Below are 15,562 nucleotides of genomic sequence, written 5' to 3' on the forward strand. Positions count from 1 at the left end.
CCAGATCAGAGAAACAGCAGACCCTTTACTAGCTTTGGAGGCAACGCGCCTCTGCCGGTGGGATGTAAATCGGCCAACTCTCCCGGCTCATCATCCTCGTTCAGCTTAGAATCTTTCTGCAGCAGACGCCATCCATCCGAAAGCTTTTCTTGCTCTACCAGATGTCGTGAACTACTCTCTCAATTGCACCCGTATTCCCCCGGGTTGCGTCAATTCGCTTTCTGTTGGTGTATATAGTCTATGCGATTCCATATCCTGTTGATGAGATTGCCTTTCAGCATTCGCCCGTCATGTCTCGTCCGCAGGTGAGCATTGACCGTCTCACGCCGCGGCGGGTGATGACTGAACCCCGCGAGTCGATGAACTGCAAATCCTGTCGGAAAAGAAAGGTTGGTCTGTAGTGAGAAACCGGTCGTTTCGTGTGTGTGTGACGCTGACCGAACACGCGGGTCGATCTCCAGATCAAGTGCAATCGCATGCGTCCCAGCTGTGAGGCATGTAAGGTCTTTCAATGTCCTTGCATTTACGGTAAGCTCGTTCTTACACGCCTCTTCGACTTAGCCAATCTTCCTTTACTCTTTGTCTCTCTACTTGACGGGAGCAGCTGACTCATATTTCCTTCTACACTAAAGATGCGATTCCGAAGAAACGAGGCCCCAAGACGGACGTCTTGGAGGCATTACTAAAGCGCGTCGATGGGCTGGAGAAACGGTTGCAGGAAGAGAAAAGCCCCGTTACACCCACGGAAGCTTCATCATCCGTCAAAAAGCAGGAGGAAGAGCCCCCACCGTCAGAAAGTTCCATGACGCGCAGCAACCCCATCGCTTCTTATCAGTACCCCTTGTCCCCCACAGAGGCTCGATATCCTCCCCTCGAGTCGTCGTCCCAACGCCGAGGATCGTCTATTTTCCAAGAGCCATACAACGGATATGGAGGGCCCTCGACCGGGCCCCAACAGCAACAGCCGCCGCAGTCATCTTCCGTGCAACATTTCACCCTTCCAGTTGCCGTGCTGGAGGCATTCTTCTCCAGGATTAATGGCAAGCCATTCTACATCCTTGATGAAGCGGTAACGCGGCAGAAACATCAACTGGGGCAATTGCCTCTCCCGCTAGCCATGGCCATTTATGCGATCACTGTTAGGTGTGTCTCTCGTCATATCAATCGCGTCTCTCTCTCTCTCTCTCTCTCTTTTTTTTTTTTAATTCTAACAATCGACTAGATATGTCCACCCTCCAGGAGGCCCGGAAGGCTCCTTGCGCGCGGGCTTGGACTATGCTCTGCAGGCGCGGCGTTCTGTAGATGTGGACAATCCAACGATTGAAGGTCTTCAAACTCTGCTCTTGCTATCTATGGTCTTCTTCGCCTACGGCTTTAGCAAAAAGACATATATGACTTTATGTATGTAACATGACATGACGCCCCCTGAATTCTTGGGGAATAAGTACAGCTGACGAGCTCATAGCCAACTGTTCGGCCATGATTCTGGCGTTAGACCTCTACCGGGAGGCATCACCCAAATCGAACCTTTCTCCGACAGAGCGAGAGACGAGACGACGAGTCTTCTGGACCTGTTACATGATGGATCGGTTTGCCGCATGTGGGTCAAAACGGCCATGCCTGATTTCTGACCATTCGATTGTTCTGCGTTTGCCGTCCTGGTCGTCACAAGCCAATGGACTATACGTCGAAGGCGAGATATTTAACAATGCCGGTCCAAATATCCAGTACTCATCTGACCCGCGCAGACGGGGCCAGGGAGCAACTGCATTGCTCATTGACATTACGCGCATCTTAGGCATCACCAGCCGATACCTGGCAGCCGGTGGAGTAAAGGGCGATTCTCATTTTCCCTGGCACTCCCTGTCCAATCTCTCCAAGATTCGCCAGGAGCTGGACATCTGGGCGGCCGGGACCCAGGATATGTTCGTCTCCATTGAAGCATTGTTTGGGCACCCTGAGAGCACGACTCTTCTCCTGAGCAAGTTGATCTATCATCTGGTTCACTGCTTGATCTATCGTCCCTTCCTGCCCATTGACCTGGCCGAGCTTCGTGGGACAGGGCAACATCAGTCCTGGCAGATTGAAGCCACCAATTTATGTTTCCTACATGCCAACGCGATTGCTGAGCTCGTTGAGTTGGGACGAAATTCACCGTTGATCGAGTGGCCCGCGTTTATCAGCTACTGCGTATGTACAGCGGGAACCGTTCATGTCCACGGCGTACATTACAAAGGGCAGGAAGGAGAAGTCTTTTCTTCCAGCGCTGAATTCCTTGCAAAGGAGATGCAGCAATTGTCCTGGTTACGACATTGCTGGGCTGGTGTGCAGCACCAGCGGGAGATGTTGCAAACGATCTACACTTGCCATTCAGAGCTTGTGAGGAGCCTGGCTAGCAGCACAATGCGATTCTCTCCTATTTTTCATCTGGAGGATTTCTTCGATCGCTACCCGGGCTTGACGGTTGATGGGTCTCATATCAGGTTGGTAGATATCATGCCTGACTGGAGCAACGACAGGTAAGAAAGAGTTCCTTGCAAGCTGTATACAGAGTTTGTGTGCCTGTGCTGAAACTTGGCTTTAACTAGCATGTCCATGCATCCCTTTGATAGGCATAACCTCTATCTCAGTCAAGCAATGAGTGCACCTGTTTTACCAACACAGCGCTTTTACCAGCCTCACCAGCAGCAATATCCGTTCAACAACCCCTCCACATTACCCTCATCGGACGTCTCCAACAAAAAACAACAAGACCGGGCGAAAAATACCGAGCTGTCTCCTGTGTCCCCGCCCAATTTCCGCTTCCCGCCCCAGCCTTCTCAACCGCCGTCCATGTTCTCCTCGTCCAACACGGACTTCTCCTTCCCATCCATCCAAGAGAGTCCCCGGATGCAGAACGCCTTTTCTCCATCCCTCGGACTCTCTCCATCTGGATTCTTCTCGGATACCCCTCTCAATATAGCGCCCACGCCACCAGCCAACCCCCAGTACGCCACCTTCCCATTCGATGCTGCCCACCAGCAGCAGCAGACGAATGCATCGTCGAATGGTGGTGTGACCGCCTTGACGCCTGGTGCTCAGTCGAGCGGCTCGCATGCCACGAGTGCCAGCGACACGTCCGAGAAGGATCCGTTCCTCAGCCTGCTGGAGCAGTTGGCCGAGAACGAGCAAAATTCGCAAGGGGGTCCAAGCGAGCTCGATTTCTTCCTCAGCGGGGACGCCCCTGATGCAGATACGGTTGCGCAGGCTGCGAATGGAGATGCTCTTGTCGGCTTGGGAGAAGGGGTCAATGGAGCCGAAAGCGCCGCCTCACCACATCCTCCTGTTGGAGATAACAATACTAATCACGACGGATGATACAGAAATCCATCATCGGGCCTTTCGCCCCTTACTTCTGTCAGAGGAAGTTATCTAGATACCCGGAGCAAATGGAGTTAGTTAGCTTTTTTTTCCTGTGACATATGACATATGACATATATGTGTATATATGAAAATATGATGGTCAAAATAGTATATATGTGTGTATGTATGTACATATATTTTTCAAAAGTCTGATTGTTTGGTGTACGACGAAACTCGGCGTAGATAAACTACAGGCAGACAGATAGACAATAGGGTCCAGGTCCTTGTACAAGGGTATCCAAAATCAACTCTTATTCTAGGTACTCTTTTATGATCTCCGTATTTAGACATAGACTGTCATGTATGTATGTACACATAAATTCTTGAATTATCATGATAAAGAAGAGCGTCATAACGTTCGTTTGTTCGTGCATCTATCTATCCATTCGAATATCCATCCATCTGTCCATCCGTCCATCCGTCCATCCATCCATCCGGTTCATCAATCCAAAAGAAACTCCCATTTTCAATGCATGCATGCATGCATGTATGTATAAAAATATCCAGCTGTCCAAGTATGCATGATACGTATCTATGTATGTATATTTCCTGCTTACATACAAATCACGAGAATCGGACTCCACGGGTAGGATCCCATGTCCCACCCCCTGGCGCATGGCCTTGGGCTTGGCCCTGGCCTTGAGCTGGACCCTGACCTTGACTCCGGCCCTGCGGTGCACCAGCCGTCGGCAGCGGGCCTCCAAATCGGATTCCCATTTCGGGGGACCAGATCCCTGCCGATGCCACTGGGGGAGGTGCCAGATTGGCTCGGGTGGGCTGCGGAGCTGTCAGAGGTTCCTGTCGAGGCGCATGGGCTTGCAGCTGAGTTTGCGGTTGCGGTTGCGGTTGCGGTTGCGGTTGCGGCTGCGGCTGCGGCGGTTGGGGTTGTGGTTGTGGTTGGAGTTGGGGTTGAGGAGGTGGTGGTGGTGCCTGGGTGTACGGGGAAGGTTGATGATGATGATGATGATGGCTTGTCGGCTGCTGCTGGTGCGAAGGGCGACGATGATGTTGGGAGAGATTCAGCGAGGCCATCGCTGCTGCACTGGTGATGTCACTGTTTTGTTTCTCCTGTCAGCTTCATCGAACGAAGTGAGGACAAAAAAAGAAAAGGAGACCATACTTCTCTAGCTGGCTCGCCTCCATCCGCCGTTGCTGGACAAAGGCCTTGCAGTCGTCCCTGAATCTGACGACAATCTTGGCCAGATCGTTGTAGAACTTCCTCCCGACTTCGATGTTGGAGATGAGCTCTTTGTATTTCGAATACCCGTTCTCCAGCTCTTGCAATGCTTTCTCACGCTCCTTGGTCGAGGAATCGCCCTTTCGGGCCCTGTTAAAAGCTCGATTCGCTTCCTGCACTTGCGCTGCAATCTGCTCCTGCTCGTTGCGCTCCTGCGCCAGCATCTCCAGGTCGGGATCATACAGATGCAAATGCTCCTCGAAGAGACTCTCAAACTGACTTGCTTCAATTGGCTGCATGGGGAATTCTCGTTCGAGGCGGGCTGTCTCCTTGAGCAATGCTGGGTCTGGAGAATAGGTGAGCGACTGCAAGAAATAACGTCAAAAGGTATACTCACTAATATCATCCGATCGAGCTTTATCCTTCAAAGTCTGGATACGGCGTTTCCTTCGATTCTCTAACCGGCTGACTTCATTCAGACAACTCCTCAATCGGCTCGACTCCCTTTCCACTTCGGGCGTGATGGCGGCTCGTCGACTGCTCGGGACATACGCCTCCAAATCTTGATGGGTCCCCGTGAGGACTCTAAGCACTGGCTCTGCGTTTCGCAATTTTCCCTCGATGAGATCGTCCGTGCTCTGCGCGGAGGTGAAGTAGCCATTGATCTCGCTTGCGGTCGTATAGATCTTCTGTCCGGCAACTTCCGAAGGCTCTCTCGTCCAACGGTCCGTCCCGTACTTTGTACGCGCCCGATTGTCTTCTTCCTTTTCGGCAGACAAAAGGTCCACACCCTCCGTATAGATAGCCTTGTCGTTAGCCTTGATTTTGGCGGTATCCTCCAAAGACCGCCGCAAGCGATTTAGCCCATCCTGTTGGCGTACTTCCTCCGCATGGGATACGAGAGTGGGCGGCAGTCCAAGGGGTTTTTCCAAGGCTTGCAGAGAGCCGGGCAAATTCAAAGACTGCAGAAGACTGGAGGTAGAACACTTAGTGTCAGATCTGACAAGACTTGGGTTTAAAAGTAACTTACTCTCTGAGTTTGTCCGTCATCGACTCTAGCTCTCCAATGATGTTCTCGTTCACCAATCGATCACGACGGTCCGAATAGATACTGGCCGCGACGTGGACAGCGTAGGGTACCAACTTGGCAAGGAGTGGCTGACCAAGTGGTCCATTCTCTCCGAGCATGGATATAGCATCCGTCACCTGGATTGGAGCTTTTGCAGTCACCATGCATGCGCGATCGAGGGGCTTCAGCTCCGACTTTGGCGGAACAGGATTCAAGTAAATGATATCATTATCCTTCTCAGCTCGTTTCAGGTCCTCAGCGACGCGGTTCTTAAGCCCGTTCAAGTCGCCCAGGACAACACGGTTGATCCATCTCGACTCTTTGAGAGCCTCATTCACACAATGTAGGCTGTCCCGTAATCGTGCCACCTCTTCGCCATATTTCCGTTTCTCCAAGCAGTCCAGTGACTGTCGATACTGCGCAGCAGCCGCAAAATGATAATGCTTGGCTGTCATGTGATGGATCCAGTCCGTGCTGATGGCGTTGGACTTGACAGCATAGTCGCCAGCATCCGCATAGAAATCGCAGACCTTGGCGGCCAGTCGAGCGATCGAAGCGTCCTTGAGGCCATCTTTGACTGCCTTCTGCCAGAAGCATTCTTGCGCCTGCGCAAGCAGGAGCTCTTCCAAGCTCTGCAGAGTCATCTCATCCATATCTTCAGGAGGACTGGAACGGAGGTCGGGGATAATGTCTTTGCGTAGATGCGCCAGGACACCCGCTCCTTGGCAGAAGTAATTGCATGCCTGCTTGAGCCCGTCGGAGGTCGTTCGGTTTAGGGAGTATGCGAGCTGAGAGTAGAGGGCGGCTAGGTTGAACAGGACGTTTGCAATTTCAAAACGGAGATTATTCTGCGTGACTACACAGTCGTCATTAGTCAAAAGTCAATCGGCCATGACTGTCACCGTCGCATGGCACTTACTTGGTCTCGACGTATTAAAACCAAAAGCAGGATACCAGGAAAAGTCCACCCCGACCTATGCATCCAACAATCAGAAAAGTTTCTAATCATATACAAGTGGCCTCCTGCGCACTTACATCGACTGGGAACTTTCCACTTAACCACTTCAACTGCGCTGCGTAAGTCACCAGCCTGCTGATGCCGCTGACGTGAGGTTCCTGCACATTGACGGCCTCCGTCCGCAGGCGATCGAGGACCATAAGGTCATCTGCAAACATATCCGGGCGCTGGTCATATTTGGAAGAGATGTACTGCGTGATGGCTTCGGAGAGGGAAACGGTGTGGGTGCGCCGAAAAGGCAGCTGGAGGATATTGCTGGGAGACAGCAGAATTGCTAGTTAGCCAAATATCTTATATCACATAAAATAGGTTGTTCCCAGGAAACGTCAACTTACGAGGCCATCGTTGAAGGAAATGAGAGGGCTCTCGATATCGGGATGGATTCAAAGACAGAGGAGAACCCCGCGGTCGACTTTTTTTGTTGATAGCGGCTCCCTCCCGCCTAGCAACGGGATGACGTCGGCCACTCAGCGATCTGCGTGGAAACGCGGGGATCCAATCTTAACGCTTAATTGACAACCATAGATATGGCTACAAAGACATGACGAGAAACTACGTAGAGGAGAGATGGTCCATTGTCTTTCATGTACGAGTTCATTCAATCTGTCACCCATCATAGATAACTGTATGTAAACGCCAATTCCAATTCCAATCCCGAATCCCCGTGAGCACCAGCTGATACAAGGCTGGCCGTTAAGTATGTGCAGTAGAAAAGAGGAAGAAATAACGCCAAAGGTCTCGTACCCTAGAAATCAAGAAGAAAAAAGAGAAAGTACACGCAGGGTCCATTCCAGGATCAAGACCAAGGCTCACCATAAGAAGAAGGTTCAGCTCTCCAGGTTGTTGATCTTCATCTTCACATACTCGAAGAGGCTGAGCAAGATCATATTCTGCACGCTCGTACGCAGCAGAGACACGGAGAGTCCTTTGTACATGCTGGACCGCGCTACCGCCACAGAAGCCTCGCCAATTTCCTTCGACTTTCCGAGGAGGACGCTCTGAGCGCGGGTCTTGCGCGTGTCAAGAGAGTAAGTCTAACGGGTCAGCATCCTCTTCTTACCAAACTCACCACCTCACTCGATTCACTTTACTTACCACAAGCCAGGGCACAGTACCACACAGCGCACCGGCAACCATGGGAGGACCGAATGGCGACTTCTGCTCACCCAACTCCTTCGCAATCACCTGCTTCACTGTCTCATAGATGCCAAAATACAGACCCGTTCCAATCGTGTCACGAGTCGCGTGGAGATGATAGCCGGTATACAGTCCACTCAACCCATGACGACTAATGATCTGTTTTAACGCCTGGATGGTTCCAATGCGCGGCAGGGTGCGGAGGGTCGGGTCTCTCGCAGCATTTGGAGACGCTTGAGAACGGTGAGACATGAGAACGGAGGTTTGCACCACGTTCTTCGTGAGTTCGAACGGACCTACAAAACTCAGTCTCAAGTTCTCCATTAAGAAAGAAAGGGGAAAAAAAATAGAATGACTCACATGCAAAAGGCGATGCCGCAAGTCCGGCGCACATTCCCGCAATGGTGAAAGTTGTGACCGTGGCCAAGTTGGGAGTACTGCCCGGCTGGTTGTAATACACCAAAGGAGATACTCCGGTGTGCTTCTCGAACTCATCGGAGATCGCATATTTGACGACCTGGTAGGTACTGAAGCTGACCACGCGTACAAAAGTGACACTCATGAGCGGAGGGAGTACCCCTAGGGACAAGAGATGTGTTATTCAATCAGACGTCTCTTCGAGTGTTATATCGTGTCAACATACCGGCTGTATACCCACGGATCCCCTCGGTACGCCAGATGTACTTGGCACACTCAGTAAGGTTCTTGAAATTATGACTTGAAACAGTGTCAGCCACCACCATGGGCTTCAACAAATCATATCCTTTGTGACTTACGTTTGCATGCGGGTCTTAAGATTCTCTAGCGGAGTCTTTGAGACGAAGGAGTCACGTCAGTCAGGCACTTTCTTGATCAGAAGCTTCAGGACTCTTCCAGGTAACATCTACATACCACTGTCAGAGTAGCACAAACAGTCGAAGTGGCTGAAGCGACCTGAGTCCTATACTTCTTCAGCAGCTTGTTCCGTGTGGTGGCGTCCATGATCCATGGGTTGGAGGACGACATGATGGCAGTTGATGCTGAAGAAGGTGATGATGAGGAAAGAGAAGCATGTCCGGAGCCGTCGTTCAGAGTCATGCCTGGATATTTCGCATTTGGGGCAATTGCGTGGGGTCCGCTGCGATATCACAGTCACTGATGGAGGACGATGCAATATCACTGGAGAGGATGCAATATGGGACGAAATTGGGCTGGGGAACCCGATGGAACGCAAAGCGGTCTCTCAAGGTGCGAGCAGACCGTTCAGCGTCCCCAATTGTCCATGAATCGGGTTGCGGAACCCCCCTCTTTGTGCTGATATTGTTAGGGATTCTTTGATCTCTGCTGCTTGCCGTGCCGGAAAAGAGGAGATGCACAGCCCAGATGATCGCAAGATATCTGTCTAGTGCCCTGATCCCACTGACGGAGATCAATGGTGTGTCGAGAGCAATTCCGATAGTTCCAGCAATGAGATCGTTTGTCACCGCAAGACGTCCGGAAAATGAACTGGCGGCCAGCACTCGAGATTCGGAAGGCAGGGCGAGATGATAGTGTTCACTGGAGGGGCGTAAAGCCCGTGGTTAGCACATTGTTCTTCATGGACTCGTCAGAAGGAGAGCAACGAGAATTTCTCAATCGCAACATCGACGTACCTCATCCGCACGCCGTGGAGGGGTCAGTCTCAGATACAGACTGTGTGTATGTATACGGGGAGGCCGCAATGGACAGGAGACCCCCGCAGCAAGCACACGAGTCAACCCCGAGAGCAGGCACGAATGCAGGACCAGGCGTCTCGAAGGAGCAGGGTGCAGGAGCAAGGGAATCCAGCAACGCTCGCCAGCCAGCGAGAGAGAACGAATAACCAGCAAGCAAAAGTCCACAGACGGCCGACATGCCCGGCTCCGCTGATCGGGAAGCGCATGGCCGCCAATTGCGCGGGTGTGGATCACTGCCCGCTCCAACGGGATTAGGCGATTTGCAGTGACGTCGTCATGAACCCGCCGTCCAAGACTCCAAGCACCTGAAGAGCCACAAGAGTCAAGACCCAGATTATCTCTCGACAAGCTCGATCGTGTCTCGCACTGGCGGGCAGGACCGCGACTGGGTCCAGGGGCAGAGACCTGCAGAGACCGCTTTAAGGCAACGAACCCAGCGTATCAAGTGGCCAGTTACCCCGCTAAACCGAGCGACGAATTACGCTGCAGACAGACAAACAGGTCGTCCAACAGGAAGAGATGCTGCACAAATCTGTCTACAAGCCTACTATATCCAGTTAGGAGGGCCGGTTCTAGCCTTAGCCATATCAAGGACAGCGGGAGTCAATGTGGACGCCACGACAGTCTAAAGGCTGGTCAGCCTAACCACAGCATGGCTAGATGCATGGCGTTGAAGTTTGACAGCAGACTGATCTGTCAATGAACCGACGGAGCGGGCCAATATCAAGCTCAGTTGCGATTTGACTAGGCAAGGATGGTTAGCTAACATTTCTAGTGACGACGATTTCCGCGGTAAGCCAACGCGCGCAGAAGTCGACTACGGAACATAGATATCTCTGTGCGCTGTTTTCCGCGGGTCATCTGGATGACAGTCTCGTTTGGGATCTGCTCAATTTAATTTCCTCCGAAGCAGACATCGTGCAAGTGGAAAGAAGCCGTTGGGGAGACAATTTCGTGGTCATATAAGCTATGCTTTGTCATATGCTTAATAATTTTCCGAGGATCTATATACATGTGTGTGAGGATCCTGCAGACGATCATCCTCGCCATACAGCTTCAAGGTGATAGGACGACATTGTGTCATTTGGCTCACGTAAGGCCAATCTCGTTCAAGACGAGGGAAACTAACCTTTGCAGAAGGTACCGCCTAATGGGACGTGAATCTCATCTCGTGGCCTTTCGAAACATTGAGTTGTCAGGATCGATTGAAGTGTCTTTGACCAAGAAATGTCAGAAAACGATATTGTCGATCCACGCCATCCTCAATTGACATGCTGAAGGGCTCTGCAGAATGCGACCTGATTAAATATTGGCCGTACAAATTGAAGCAGCTCAATTCCCGTTGTTTGTTGGCATTAAATGATCGGTTCAACCGAGATGCCAGGAAGCTATGTGCTATAGCAGTGTTCGAGAAACTCCCTATACTTGGACGGGTTATAGTCAAATAATCCATAGATCGTGAGTGCTACGCTCGAGACGGAACTCTGGATTTGACCACGGACATCATCCCCGGGCAAACATCCAAGACTTAATAAACGAATAATCCTCGATATTGGACATTGTCTTGTCAGAGCTTGGCGAATCATCAGTGCTGGCGCACCACCACTGCTGCCAGAAGGAGTGGATGTGGCGTCGTGCCCATTGGCCGGGGAATCTATTTAAGTTGGACAGTGACATGCTCGACTCTCCCCAGGTTTCGTGCAGCAGTTCTGCAGCTCCTTGGTTTTCATTCGATAGAGACCCGGTCTCCCATTCTGCGTTAACGCATTTCGGACAGGCTGTTACCTTACGAGATGGCTGCGAAAGGAAAGATGTCACCTGCACATTGTGATCAATAAATTGCCAAGACGTGAAATTGGATCAAGGTCAAGGACCCTGGTTTGTATGTCCTTCCATCCCACCTTCTTCATTCCTGTATTGGTTATTGCTACCGTTCACGGTCAGAAGCGTGATGGGACCATTCTCTCTGTAAACACCGTCACCGAGGTGAGATCTCCGGGTGATCCACTTGGTCAGGTCATGCTTAACGGCCATGCAGCGGCAATCTCACGTGAATGTTGACATTTGAACCTTGAGGCTTAACCTCGGTGAGAAACCGCAGGCAACTTAAAAAAAAAAAGGTATGAAACAGACAAAATTAGCTCTCTCCTGTAAATAACAACAGAGAAAGATGCACAAGCAAGTACTACCTAATCGTGTGGAGGAAACTTTTATGCTGGATTATTCAACGTCAACTGCCCGACATACCTAGGTCGCTTTAAGTTAGCCTCGGAACCTCGGTCGGGATCCATCTTTCCCCGCAAATAACCAACGCTCCGATGTCAGCTCCCAATCTATATTTCAAGAGCAGGTGCATTGTTCTGTTTCTGACTCCTTCGATTCTGGCTATTCGAGAATTTATCGTTGTAGCCTATCTTTGTTCGAATCTCCCTAGATCAACCCAGGACAGGCGCCTGTTTGTTATCTCCGAGAATCAATTATCTATCATCTAGTCGGATCAACATCACCATGGGCAAGAAACAAGCCGGCCTCGCCTATGTCCTTGGCGTGGGAATGACCAAGTTCGTCAAGCCCCGGGGCAAGGTTGACTACCATGAACTGGGTTTCGAAGCCGGCGTCAAGGCCATGCTAGACGCCCATATCACCTACGACGATGTCGACCAGGGCATCGCATGCTACGTTTATGGAGACAGTACCTGCGGTCAACGGGTCTTCTACCAGTTCGGCCTGACCAAGATTCCCATCTACAATGTCAACAACAACTGCTCGACCGGTTCCACAGGCCTGGCAATGGCCCGCACGATGGTGTCGCACGGTGCTGCTGACTGTGTTCTCGTAATTGGGTTCGAGAAGATGAACCCAGGAAGTCTCCAAGCTTATTTCAATGACCGAGAAAATCCCACCGGGCGCCTGGGGTTGATGATGGCAGAAACAAGGGGTGTTACGAATGCACCGGGTGCTGCACAAATGTTTGGAAACGCTGGAAGGGAGTATATGGAGAAGTACGCGGCTGCAAATGTTGCTTTGCAGGCAAGACCAGCTGACGGATTGTTCTTCACAGGTACGGCGCAACGGCGGAAGACTTTGCGGAGATCGCCCGCATCAACCATGAGCACTCGAAGCGCAATCCTTATTCACAATTCCAAGACGAGTACACGCTGGAGCAAATCCTGAAATCTCCTATGATCCATGAGCCTCTCACCAAGCTGCAGTGCTGCCCGACCTCCGATGGTGGTGCTGCTGCCGTTATTGTCTCACAGGCGTTCCTCGATGCCCGCCCGCATCTAAAGGACCAGGCCGTCCTCATTGCCGGCCAGACGCTCGCGACTGATGCCCCCTCTATCTTTGACCGCAGCTCGATCGACCTGATGGGCTTCGAGATGACGCGCCATGCGTGCCGCACGGCCACTGCGGAAGCTGGCGTCAACGTCAAGGACATCAAGGTGTGCGAGTTGCACGATTGCTTCTCGGCGAATGAGATGATCACCATCGACGCGTTGGAACTATGCGAACCAGGCAAGGCGCACGAGATGGTCCGTCGCGGGGACATCACATACGGGGGTAAAATGGTCATTAACCCATCGGGTGGTCTCATCTCCAAGGGCCACCCGCTGGGAGCAACAGGCATCGCTCAATGCGCCGAGCTGGTCTGGCATCTGCGTGGCTGGGCCAACAACCGTCTTGTCAGTGGCACATCAGCTGCCTTGCAGCACAATTTGGGCTTGGGCGGCGCTGTCGTGGTCACGGTGTACAAGCGGGCGGACGGCAAAGTCGCAACCCCGGTCTCGTCAGAGGAAGTCGCCAAGATCACGGGTCTGGGGTACAATCCCGCTGTCGAGGCCAAGGGCTTTACAGCAGAACAGGCCAGGTCAGTTCTCAGCAAGGAGAACTCTAGTGAGTGGGCACGGTCGGACGTGGAGGAGAAGGTCCTGGCTCGGTTTTAATCTAAAAACACGCCACGCAGGAAATCACGACTCGATTGAGTCTACATTCGCCTTCGCTCTCATTTAATAATGGTTTTGTACTTTGATTTCAACGAAGCCTGCCATCCCAGTGGACGATGTACATATATTCTTTCTGCAGTTATGACTACGTAATTGGGATACAGAATGGTAATATTGATAATAATATCATTTCTTGCAATTTTTAATTTGGTTGACATGCTTATACCAATAAGATTCATCACTTGTAACGAAAAAAGAAGAAACAATGATAGTTATGCTGACATAATCGACGCACGGACATCGGCTCCACCCCGTCGAATACATTTCCTCGCTTCTTTCCGCCCGCAGCAATTTTTCTTTTCTTTTCCTTCCTCAACTTCCCAAGGTCTCCAATTATACCCTTGTTGATGGGCAACAGCTCCTCCATTCCATCTGCAAATTTTAGATTAGAGACCGAGAATGACTGCGCTTATTCTAATCCCGACGACCTCTCGCTTTATCTCTTCCATGCGGGGTTCGGGTTCGCTTGAAAGCGCACATTCTTTTTTCTCAGATGGCATGATCACTAACATGACAGCACAAGCATTCTATGTTGACTCTAATGATGAGTCGTCGCATTGGAATTGAACCTGGCGTTTCTTGAAAAGATATCCATCGCCTCTACTTCAAAAAGATGCCTCCACGTCTGTTCTGGTCGACAATGCTGAAGGCACTGCATGAGGGATCCCTCACGACATTGGTGCTCGGCTGATGATTCTTGCGACAGCTAATGGTACTTCAGCTGGCTAACCATGACTCGTCAACACCGTGCAACTCATCTTCTTCTGTCATCCAACTCATCTCTTGGCACCCAGAAAACCACCCGCCTGTCTCCTCCGGACCAGGTGCTAATTACGCCAGTCGCGCGTGTCGTTTTATTCTTCAATTGCGGGCACTTTCTTTATAGAAAGTGCCCCAGCACCGATCCATGAAAGGCATTTTCGAAGTCTCATCTATCCTTTTCAATGACAGGTGAGGTCAAAATCGTGCCGAGATCGAGAATCCAAGGAAGATCTTTCTTCCTGACGAATTCTCGCTCGTGTTGCGTCGGCTTCAGAATCCTATGGGGCTGTGCGTGTCAATAGAGGGAGATACATACAGAACTGGAGTAGGATCAGTTGATGGCGTAGGTTTGAGTAGCATTCACGCAATCTGACTGGAATGCGGGACGTTCTCCAGATGACTGCAAAATCTCCTAGGATAGTACTAAGCTATGCCTGTTCATCTCGTCAGCCATGCCGCAGCCATGGCTCTGTCAGCGGCGTCTGAAGATATGCAGTCTGTAGTTTTTTGCACCAATGGAGTGACACGTGTGGATAGCTTGAATATTCCTGATGCAAGGGCGAACACAGGTCGATGCCTTGTAAAACAGGGATACTCCTCTCAGCGCTTATCATCCTGTGGAATGCACTCCGTACATACTATAACAATCTTTTACTTAGTCCTAGATCCTATCGAGGCCCCTCAACAATCCCATCCACTGCCGTCGATCCAATCCGATCCATTCATTCATTCATTCATTCAACTTACGGTTACAGCCTGAGCGCATCAACCACTCAGTTTCCGTATTCTTCGTGAGGAATACCTACCGAGGTAGCTAGGTATTTTACTTGCCTTGCATCGACGAGTTGATGATCATGTTGCGTCACGAGCGTTAACCCTGTAATCAATCGCGTAGGAGTCCGGAGTCCTTCTGGGACTGACGATCATAACGATAGATTCTGGGTTCTCCCTTTCTTCCTCGAATGAGATCTCCATAAGGAGCTTCCTTTTTTTTTGGTCTCCATTCCCCATTCCTCAGTACTCCGTACAGTACTGTCGATCTTTTTGACGAAGGGTGAACGGGGACATATGTATGTTACTGTACGTAGTATAAAAACTCGTCCTCTGAAGCTCTCCTCCCTGGAAGGGATCTTTCTTTTTCTTCTTCTTCTATATTCCTAGGCTCGCTCTCTCTTTTTTAAATCACTTACTTGGCAGTAGGAGATTTTATCCTCTCGCCTAGCCACTCCTTCAAATCAAATCAATTCATTCTCTCCTGAAAACCTAATTTACGCTCCTTTCATAACCACTTCTCTGGTC

At 50.9% G+C, this 15,562-nt stretch overlaps 5 protein-coding genes across 5 annotated transcripts; 2 read left to right on the forward strand and 3 right to left on the reverse strand.

The window, feature by feature from the left end:
• Positions 1–290: 290 nt before the first annotated feature.
• VTN77DRAFT_6015 (uncharacterized protein) lies at positions 291–3,357 on the forward strand (the record flags this gene model as incomplete). The annotated part of the gene is made up of 6 exons (XM_069422247.1): positions 291–389; positions 462–528; positions 633–1,143; positions 1,223–1,401; positions 1,466–2,519; positions 2,589–3,357. The coding sequence occupies 6 exons, from the start codon at positions 291–293 to the stop codon at positions 3,355–3,357; spliced, it is 2,679 nt and encodes an 892-aa protein (XP_069276417.1).
• Positions 3,358–3,966: 609 nt separating this feature from the next.
• Positions 3,967–7,009, reverse strand: VTN77DRAFT_6016 (uncharacterized protein; the record flags this gene model as incomplete). The annotated part of the gene is made up of 7 exons (XM_069422248.1): positions 3,967–4,456; positions 4,523–4,925; positions 4,977–5,551; positions 5,610–6,504; positions 6,568–6,622; positions 6,684–6,921; positions 7,002–7,009. 7 exons carry the CDS (start codon positions 7,007–7,009, stop codon positions 3,967–3,969), a joined length of 2,664 nt encoding a protein of 887 aa, XP_069276418.1.
• Positions 7,010–7,493: 484 nt separating this feature from the next.
• Positions 7,494–8,808, reverse strand: VTN77DRAFT_6017 (uncharacterized protein; the record flags this gene model as incomplete). The annotated part of the gene is made up of 6 exons (XM_069422249.1): positions 7,494–7,700; positions 7,762–8,099; positions 8,164–8,382; positions 8,447–8,520; positions 8,580–8,614; positions 8,695–8,808. The coding sequence occupies 6 exons, from the start codon at positions 8,806–8,808 to the stop codon at positions 7,494–7,496; spliced, it is 987 nt and encodes a 328-aa protein (XP_069276419.1).
• A 68-nt stretch (positions 8,809–8,876) lies between these two features.
• Positions 8,877–9,439, reverse strand: VTN77DRAFT_6018 (uncharacterized protein; the record flags this gene model as incomplete). The annotated part of the gene is made up of 2 exons (XM_069422250.1): positions 8,877–9,339; positions 9,435–9,439. 2 exons carry the CDS (start codon positions 9,437–9,439, stop codon positions 8,877–8,879), a joined length of 468 nt encoding a protein of 155 aa, XP_069276420.1.
• Positions 9,440–12,005: 2,566 nt separating this feature from the next.
• Positions 12,006–13,441, forward strand: VTN77DRAFT_6019 (uncharacterized protein; the record flags this gene model as incomplete). Its single annotated transcript, XM_069422251.1, has 2 exons — positions 12,006–12,499; positions 12,559–13,441. 2 exons carry the CDS (start codon positions 12,006–12,008, stop codon positions 13,439–13,441), a joined length of 1,377 nt encoding a protein of 458 aa, XP_069276421.1.
• Between the last annotated feature and the right edge of the window lie 2,121 nt (positions 13,442–15,562).

This window comes from Rasamsonia byssochlamydoides (genome assembly GCF_041956645.1).
Source record: "Rasamsonia byssochlamydoides strain NRRL 3658 unplaced genomic scaffold VTN77scaffold_45, whole genome shotgun sequence".
In the NCBI taxonomy this organism is placed as follows: domain Eukaryota; kingdom Fungi; phylum Ascomycota; class Eurotiomycetes; order Eurotiales; family Trichocomaceae; genus Rasamsonia; species Rasamsonia byssochlamydoides.